At 31.1% G+C, this 10,460-nt stretch overlaps 1 protein-coding gene across 1 annotated transcript; it reads right to left on the bottom strand.

Moving 5' to 3' along the window:
* Positions 1 to 445: 445 nt before the first annotated feature.
* On the bottom strand, positions 446 to 4,021 carry LOC145315078 (uncharacterized). Its single transcript, XM_080155119.1, has 4 exons — positions 3,972 to 4,021; positions 3,403 to 3,693; positions 1,371 to 1,478; positions 446 to 631 (listed from the first exon to the last, which is right to left on the bottom strand). Exons 2-4 carry the CDS (start codon positions 3,674 to 3,676, stop codon positions 561 to 563), a joined length of 453 nt encoding a protein of 150 aa, XP_080011245.1. The 5' UTR covers positions 3,677 to 3,693; positions 3,972 to 4,021; the 3' UTR covers positions 446 to 560.
* Positions 4,022 to 10,460: the final 6,439 nt, after the last annotated feature.

Raw genomic sequence — 10,460 nt, forward strand, 5'->3', positions numbered from 1 at the left:
TGTTATGTTTAGTTGTAAAGTTATTCAAGGATGGTTATATTTGATACTCAATCGTTTTACAGTTTATTGTTGTTTTCTTCATTTAAAATGTTAATATTTTATTACACAGCTTAAGACATAATTGACCTTGTTGTTAAAACATTAGTATATTTATTGCAGTTATATTACATACATTATACTGTAATAGATTTATTATTACATGGAATTTACACCAGATTTTCATGCTCTCTACTGAAGTAAACCTTGTAGCGGGCTAAAATAATGATCTCTTTACCCCTCCCCTTTACACCATCCACTCCCCTTCTAACTTTCACTGGATAAACGAACTGACCAATAAAAATAAATAAGGGGAAATAAAAAAAAACATATTTAACGACAATTTTTTTCCTGTCATAATATCCACGTATATTCTACATCCATTTATACTAACTGTGTAATGCTATATTTGAAATTCCTAAAACTGTAGACTAAAAGAATTCAATATAAAGTGAAATAACAGGAAACAAACTTTCTCTATTTCATTTTAAAATCCACTTAATTTTGAAATGAAAATTCATGTTTTATTTATTCTTCTTAGAGTTGCAGACTATGTTCATGTTTATATTTGAATTCATTCTTCTATTTGATGGATCTAAAAAATATGGATACAAAGAAAGAAAATAATTCTAATAATAAATCTAAAAATCTAATATGAATAACATTATTATTTGAAGTCAGGAATAGGTATAACCAACAAGCAAAATAAATCTAAAATAATATTTGGGGGACAAATGGAGATGTCGTCAATTTTACGATATGTTGCCCCCCAACGACAGCTGAAAAACACGTATAGGTTTCGTGATTTTTTCCCGAATTAATTTCGTTATTGGTAGAAGCTGATTTGAAGTGCAGTTACAGTAATAGGTATTGTCGGGCTATCTGACTGCCCAAAAATATAGCAAAAGGGATGTTGTTAGGGGTTTAGTTTAAGTTCCCTTTGCAGTTGATACATTTCAATACTCAACATTACTCTAATGGCCCTTGGGAGGGAGAGGGGGGAAGGGTCAAATATGATAAACCCAGAATAATTCAAATTCTGGGGAGGAGCGTCCAAGTGTGCCCTAATTTTCTCATCAAAATGATTTATCCCAGGTGTACACTTCATTAGCGAAAGAAAGGAAAACCTTTTTTTTAGGGAAGTGGGTAAGTTTGGATAAAAATTTAGTAAATGTATTATGTATTGAGTGATAAAACTTCACTTGTGTAAAAACTAAGGGGTTCAGGCACCTACAATTTTAGAGTTGCCAATGGGCAGCTACTTCCCATCCCCCCCTTAATGTTAATTCCTTGCTTATTATGGACATGATTGTCTTTGCTTGAATTAAAATTACCTCCTTGTTGGCACAGAATATTGTAAACTATTGCAGCGTTGTCTTTGGGTGGTTTTCCAATGTCATCTTCAAGGTTGTTTGGCATCACATTCACATTCGGTTCGTTTCCTTATTAATCATCAATTTTATGAATAAGTCTTCAATCTTTCCAAAAGCGAAGCTTTTCTATAATTAGGGTATGTCCGTTCGTAATGGATAGTTAATTTATAAATGTTAAAATTTTCCCAATGATTATGAGCCAGCTGTAATATATTGCTTACTAGTGGCTGCGACTTCAACCTCTAAGTCTTCGCCCGAGAGGTTTGTGGCAAGTCTCATTTCTTTTGTGGATGGGGTTTCTTTGTGGGCGCACAGTGGGATCTTTTGCCAAAAAACGGAACATTTGGAGTAGACAAAAGTAAACTTCAATAAATAAGCTTGTATTTGAAGAAATGATGTAATTTTTTTTGCTTTAGCCAGGAAATAACTTAAATTTTGCCTTTGTTAACTTCTAATGTGAATTTGGTAAGTACGTCTGGCGGTTTTGGAGGAGCGAAGCTACCCTATTTTTAAAAAATCTATAAACCTTCATAACTTTAGTTATGATAGGAATATTTTAACAAAATAAACGTCTATGTAAATATTTCTTCAATGCAAACAATGTTTGTGAACATGAATATAGCGTCAGGTGCACCCAGTTCGAGTACCGGCATTTTTAGGTAGGTCCAGTATAAGTAAAATAGGACACTTATAAGGCATGTTTTCAAATGTTTTTTTTTACAGATATAAACAACAATAACGTAATTTTCAAAACATTTTTGATTTTGTGTTAATAGCTTTACTCTAAGTCTAGCTATCTTCATTTAAAGTTTGTATAAGAATATAAACATAATCACTTATATTATATTCTCTCAGACGTATATTTCTCTCTCTCTCTCTGATGCGTATATAATGTTTTTGCAATATTATAATTAATCCCCAAATTTAAATTTCTGCTGGACCAAAACCAGTAAGAAATACAAATTTTTTTAGAACACATGAAATTTAGCAAATAATTGCTAAAATAAAAGTATTTATAAGTCATATTTATTTAACGACTCCTTTTTCCCTTAAATGTCCATTAAAACCGCGAGAACGGCAAAAATCGTTAAAAATCACGCCAACGGCGGCAAATAACGGCAAAACGGTTCGCCAGAGGCAAATGATGCATAAGTCAAGAAAGAAAGCCTTAAAAAGTTTGAAAATATTGCAGAGATGACTTTGGGCTCTAAAATGACTCCTTCCCCCTCTAACGAAGGAAAATTTGAAATTAACAAGAACGAAATTGTTCAAACCATGCAATGTAAAATGCTCAATTACTCAAAAACGGCATGTTGCATATTAATATTATTATTATTGCAAAACCCGGGGCCTCCTGGCCGTTTTTGGGTAAAATGGAGAAAACTGATTTTTTGGGGTTAAAAATCAATTTACAATTTACACCACCAAAAAAATATTTTTTTAGATTTTTTTAAATTAGACATTGGTACAGGTATCTGAAAAGTACCTCAATCAAAAATTATTTGCATAAGCTGAACATAAATGTATTTTTGTTGCTTTGAAAAAATTGTATAAAAAAATCTGGAAAATCATCAAAACTGAAAAGAAATTTTTCACTACCTTTTTTAAAAATGGCATAAGTCCGCCAAAAATTAATATTTTTTAAAAATTTCTTTTCTAGCTGTCTACTTACAGCCATTATTAATTCCTAAGATGGATAAAAGTCGATTTTAAATTTTTTGGATGTCCCGATTTTTTTAAAAAAGATTCCACTGTGGGGCGTTGTCTACTCCCAGCGCAATAGCCTAAACCCTTTCTGGACCAGACAAACAGTTTATGAACAAACATACATGCAGACATCCTGTTACTGTAGTTTAAAGAATAATATGCAACATAAAAATAAAAGCACTACTTGTAAGTAGAAGTCCATTAAAAGCGTGACTGTCTTTTTTTGAATGATACTAATTTTTGCTTCAATTTTTGTCTAATTATGTAAACATATTCAAAAGAAAACCTTGATAATAGTCATAACTTTCTCCACCATCAAAACTCTCTTCTAAAGATCCGGGCAACAAATTAATATTACGCTGTGGTTGTCTATTCTTTCTTGTGGCCACTTGTGCAGGGGGAGCAAACTTTTTAACTTGCGGTTTCTCAGATTGTTTAACACGTCCACCATGGGTGTCAACACTTTTCATTGCTGCCTTCCAAAACATTGGGTTGTAAATTGTTAATCCTTCAGGTGATATTCTTCCAATTGTTTTTCCTGATGGAATTCTAATTGGCATATAACGTGCTACAGATCCTTAATGAAATTTTGTTTTTAAAAGAATAGTTTTTTAAACAGACAATATTCCGCGGATAATAAAATAATAAATTATATGATTTAAACTAGTTTTGATTTAAAATTATTTTTTTGTTATTCGTGGAAAATTGTCTGTAATACGATAATTTATGTACATAATTTTTCAGTATGGCTGATAACCGGTTCTAATCCAGCGGATATCAGTCAGTTTTGAAGAAATACTGAAAATATTATTTTTAAAAACTTTATGTGTATAAGTAAAATGAAGAAAATCTTACTTTGAATGGACAGATCAACAAAAAAGAGCAAAGCAATAATGGTCTTAAATACCTAAACAAAAAGATGAAAACCAGGGCTCGGTAGTTAGTATGTGGTTAAACTAAAGGGCTTGGCAGCCGCGCGTCATCCGCCTATAAACCTCAGGGAAATCAAACTTTTACAAACAGATGGAAGACTAAACCTGACAAAAGTATGGCAATCAGGGTATAGTCCCTTACGTGGCAACGCTCCTTAAGGGGCGATTCTTCGTATTTTTCACAGTTGCTTTTCTCCTATTCTAGCCCTTGCGGAGTGCTCTAACCCTGCGGAACCAATTGCCTAACACTGCTGGGCAATCACATAACCCAACATAACCTAACCTAAAATAACCTATTAAAAGTCATTTTAAAAATACGACGAATCGCCCCTTAAGGAGCGTTGCCACGAAAGGGACTATCTATACCCTTATTAATTATTAAGTAATTAAGATTTATCAATGCTAAGTGTGCTCACCATAATAATTAAAAATCATAACTGACTTTGGAGAAGTGGAAAGAAACAAATTGAATGTAATAACATTGGATAAAGTTGCTGAAATTATTGTAGACGATTGCATTTTTATACATGATTCGGTTTGTTTTTAAGATTTCTTTATATTTTGCCTTATTTTAAAAAGGAATATAGGTTTTACCTTTTCCAACAATTCAATATTTTAATAGTTATTTCTCGCATCGTATTATAAACGGCTTTCCGCGGATATAGAATGTACAATTATGAGATTAAAACTAGTTTTTTTATCCCCGAGGTGCCGAAGGCACCGGCAAAAAAACTGGTTTTAATCTTATGATTGTACAATTTTATATTCGTAGAAAGCTGGATATAAAACGATGCTAGACATAGTTTTTTTGTATGGATGAGAACCGGTTCCCATCCATCGGATTCGAATGAATACGAGAAAAATATTTTCCCAATATTTACAATGCTCTAAGGGTTCTTTAAAACAATAGTCTGCAAAAAAATTTGCATATCTATAACATCATTAAATTAACCCAAAAGTTTAACCGCATTTAAAAAAAATAATATGTGATATTTTGTTATAATTAATTTGTTTTATCCAATTATATTATTTGAAGTGTAAATGATAATAAAAAAGAATCACTCAACATAAGAGGTTATTTGATATCCTAATTATTGCAATCATCAAATAAACATATTAATTGTCATAATCATATAATTACTATATGTAATGTACTTAGATTATTTAAACTTCTTATAATACAGAAATAAAAACTGATGATTTTATGGGACGGAACAATGTTTTTCTTATATATATTTTTACTATTTCTTTACGTTGCAGTTGCCAAAAAATGAATTGTTTTCTGAAATAAATTAATAATAACAAAAACAGTTTTGTTATACTTACATCCCTAAGATTTGCATAGAAAATAAAAACATGAACATACATGAACTAAAATTGCAACGCAATTTCCTTGCAAAAACTGGCCAAAGAAATGAGAGGAAAAGTCAGGGCTATTTAACCGTTTATTTATTCAACGGTTGTTGGTATATTCTAATTATCATTTCAGGGAGGGCAATGGGGAGTAAAAATTTCACCAAATTTTTTGCACTCTTTCAAATACATTTACACATTGGGTAAAATTTCTATAATATAAAACCCGCCTACAATTTTTTGAGGTAAATGTATCGTAAATCTTTTATGGGGAGGAGGTGTATTACCCTAACCCCCCCCCCCCCTCCTTGACGGCCATAGTTAATTAACATTACTGATGATTTCAATTCTGGACCACTAAAAAGTTGCGGCAAAATTTAGGGAACGCGTATAATATCGCCTAATTTTGACAATCAAGAGCCTAATCCAGAAATATTTGGATTATCTAAAAAAAATGTAGGTTGAATTGACAGTTGTAATGGTAAAATAAAGATATTATGCAGCTGCAATTTTAAAAAGTGGCCTACCTCAGCTGCATCTGCCGAACCCTAGTGAAAATGATTCAATAATTGAATTTTCTATTTTCTTTGAAAGAAATGAAATAAAAGTTGTGGATTCAATGGAAAAAAGTCTCGCTTAATAATACTGTTATGGATAATTCTGATAGAATAACATTGTCATGGCCTCGCTCCATGTACACCACAACTTGCTAAATAATTTTTTAAAAAATGACAAAAATATAGACAGGTTAATAGAAGCATTACTATCCTATTATATAATTTTTTGTATGAAGCTTAAGATTTCGAGAACTACTGATCCGATTAAAATCTAGGTTTCAAGGAAGCTTCAAAAAGACCCTGGAATGTTTTTAAAGATATTTTGCTTTGCATCGTTTTAAACTATTTTTGTCCATCTCTTTTCCTTCGAATACCAAGACTTGAATAAATATTGTCAATTGACACTAGACCTAGGCCATCTATATGATATAAAATCTCAGAAATGTACACCAAGGTATACAGATTCTACAATGGCTTGGAAAGTGAGAATCTTTTCCTTCACTATGATTCAAAGTTGTGCAATTAATTATGTTCTATTTGTCAGATTTAGTAGGTAGAATATTATGACTAGGGATAAGATACATACTATACTTACTAGAAGGATACATTATTATCCAATCATAGTCCATAGTGTAAACAGGAGTAAAATATAAATTTGTATATCTACTAGAAAGATGCATTATTATCCAATTATAGTCCATAGTGTAAACAGGAGTAAAATATAAATTTGTATATCTACTAGAAGGATACATTATTATCCAATCATAGTCCATAGTGTAAACAGTAGTAAAATATAGGTTTGTATATCTACTAGAAAGATACATTATTATCCATAATAGTCCATAGTGTAAACAGGAGTAGAATATAGATTTGTATATCTACTAGAAGGATACATTATTATCCATTATAGTCCATAGTGTAAACAGGAGTAGAATATAGATTTGTATATCTACTAGAAGGATACATTATTATCCAATTATAGTCCATTGTGTAAACAGGAGTAGAATATAGATTTGTATATCTACTAGAAGGATACATTATTATCCAATTATAGTCCATTGTGTAAACAGGAGTAGAATATAGATTTGTATATCTACTAGAAGGATACATTATTATCCAATCATAGTCCATATTGTCAACAGGAGTAGAATATAGATTTGTATATCTACTAGAAGGATACATTATTATCCAATCATAGTCCATAGTGTAAACAGGAGTAGAATATAGATTTGTATATCTACTAGAAGGATACATTATTGTCCAATCATAGTCCATAGTGGACACAGGCAGGGATCTAAATGGATAAGACAATGTCCGATAAATTGACTCAAAATTACCCTTCTATAGGTTACAGTTAGTGGTTGAAACGTTAGGACGCCTAACTTAATGAACCAAACAAACAAAATTAAGAAAAAGTTTTCAAAGTGTTTAAGCCAACAAATAAAAAAACGTTGTTATAAAAATTTGGGGACTAGTGTAATAAACAGCCTAATATCCCCTCCCTCCCTGGTATACAGGAGTAAAATATAGATTTGTATATCTACTAGAAGGATACATTAACGTCAGTGTCACAATGTATGAAATTAATGATATGTTCACATACAATCAGGCATATAAAGGGATAAGACAATGTCCAAAAAAATTGACAATACATCTCCAATGATGATACACAAAATAACCCTTTCTGTAGATTACAATAAGTGGTAGAAACGTTTGGACCAATCCAACCAATCAAAATTCATTAAAGTCCCCAATGTTGTTAAGCCAATGAATAGGAAAGCCTATTTAAAATCTTTGGGGACTAATGTTATAAACAGCCCCATGTCCTCTCCCTCCCTGACATATACCCTACCTTGCTTTGAACAGTTTCTTTTGGGGGATTATTTAGATTTTGCAGAAAATACATTATTTATGGTATCATATATGGCATGTTATAATAGTTATTTGTCTCATCATGGTTATAGAAAGACCTTGGGTCTAACAAAACTGGTTTTAATTCTATGATTTTATTTTTATATTCGTGGAAAAATTAATTTGGATAAAAATCAGGGATCTAAAGAGATAAGAAAATGACCGATAAATTAATATACATCCCCAATGATGATGCATAAAGTCAAATCTTCTGTAGATTACAATTAGTGGTTAAAACGGTTGGACACTCAACTAAATGAACCAACAAATCAAAATGTAATAACAGTCCACAAGGTTAATAAGAAAAAAATAAGAAATCGTTATTATAAGACTTTGGGGGACTAGTGTAATAAACAGCCCAATGTCCCCTCCCTCCCTGATAAATTAGGCTTTAGAATAAAATTGTCCTTGATAAAGACTACTCAGGAAAAATAAATGCAAAAAAATAAAGCATTACAAACGATGTTAGTTTTCCAATTTCTCTTTTTAACTTAATTTAATTTTGGGAACGGATTTAATAATTTCCCAATATTTTGAATTATGTTGAAGTTGAGTTGAGCATTGTTTCTCTGAATCGTTAATTCCAATTTCAACAAAAATACCAGTAAAATGGCAAAAAGGCTGCTTTACAGGTTATCAACAAATAAAGTATTTTTACTTATAAAAACAGCAAAACTTTCCATCAAAAAATTATGTTATTTATACTTATAGCATAATTTTATGACTTGTTTGGTTGTTATGGCCTTTGTGAAGGCTAAAAATATTAAATGATTTGATTTGTGAGAAGCACAACTTCATGCAAGGGCAAGATCATATAACCCTTTCATATCAAAACCTTAGTCTTCGAGTTCTAATAGTCAAACATTCCTCTTTTTTTTTTATACATCAAGGTCATTTGCTGTTGAATACTTAGAGAGCCATGATTGCTATATTTCTTGAGTAGAGTATTCAAAATTTTTTCTTCAGTTTGCAGAAACATCACTTAGTTTACCTTATCACGGTGCCTTTAGAGGTCAAGGAGTTTGAAGTTTTTAAAAAAGGATGGGGAAGTTAATAAATTTATAAAATTTAAACATTTTTCATTGCCAATTTTCATGATCCGTTAACCAATATAAATTCTTGTACCTCTTGAATATTTTTATCTTTAAAATATATACTTAATTAATTATAAAAGTATATTTAATTTTCTTTAAATTTTTTACTTTTTTGAAATTCATAACTATTTATGTGTCTGTCTGTGTGTGTTGCAAAGGATCTCTGTAACTGCTGAACGTAAATGGTTCTCCATTACAGTGAAGCATCTTAAAGCTCCAGGTAATATTTATAATTATTTGGGGATGGGTACCTTCAATCTCCCAAGAGAAATCGCTCATAGAATAAAATACTTAGTTCCTCCTTAAATTTATTGTGAACTTTGTTGTCCTTTAAAGTTAATCTTCTTAAAAGTCATTTGAAGTTTTTTAACTGTTGTGTGGGAGGAATCACCTACAAAAACAAAATTGTATACTTTTTCATTCTATAAGTAAAATGGACAGTTGATGGTCAGCTTTCTCCTCCAGTTTCCATGTATAATTATTGACGTTTGTCATGATGTAAACGTAATTATCAGTGGTATTAGCTACTACAATGATATGTCGATAATATATCAGCTTTTGTCATTTTTAAAAATCGCATTTATTCGACATAAACCTTAAAGTGTTTTTTGTCAATATAAAGCCTCCAAGTTTAATAGGGAATAAAATTGATAAAGTTGTGCTTTCAACAGCAATATAGATAAATTTCTTTTCTTATTTTCCTCCAACTATCATACCATATAAAATAAAATAAGATTTTGGCAGAATATCTTAAAATGAGAGGTTCATGGTCACTAGAATATTAGAATTATTCGTTATAGACTAATCACTGTATTATTCAGCAGGGAAGATGAAGAAAGTCTCCCAAAAAAATTCTAACATCATAAAAATGAGGGATGAGGAGAGGATTAGTGAGAAAGAAAAATGGATAATTTCTCATTTTTATGACGTCACATGCTGATTTTTTGAGGGACTTTCTTCGTCTTCTTTAGCAGGAATATCATTGATTATTTGGTCAAAAGTTACTACAGTTCCAGCAAGGTAGAACAAACTAACTGACTAAGCATTATTGGTCAAGCCACTGAAATGATTTTACACTAGGTTTAGTGTATCTATACTACTATTTTAGCTTTAAAATATCTCATTTTGAGAAAATCTTCTGAAAGGTCATAGATAGATTTTTTTTGGGCAAGAAAGATCAACTTTTCAAAGAGAAATGGTTCAATGAAAATATCACCCCACCCCCCACCCACGCACACACAAAAGAGTGTTTTCTCGAACACTAGATTGCAAGCAGGGAATAAATGAGGGAGTTTCAACGCCCCATTTTGGCCTGTGAAGATTCACTTATTGAGCTTATAAGTACGTTTACTTTAGGTGCGCTCCTAACATCTAAAGGCTCTGTTTCTAAAAGGGGCATAGAACCATACTAAGAAATATAAATTAAAATAGACTAAAACATCCCTAAAATAAAGTCATTGATTGATATTAATGGACAGACAAAATAGTATACTTAAT

Source organism: Acartia tonsa, chromosome 3 (genome assembly GCF_053477335.1).
Source record: "Acartia tonsa isolate MP-2025a chromosome 3, ASM5347733v1, whole genome shotgun sequence".
Taxonomy (NCBI): Eukaryota; Metazoa; Arthropoda; class Copepoda; order Calanoida; family Acartiidae; genus Acartia; species Acartia tonsa.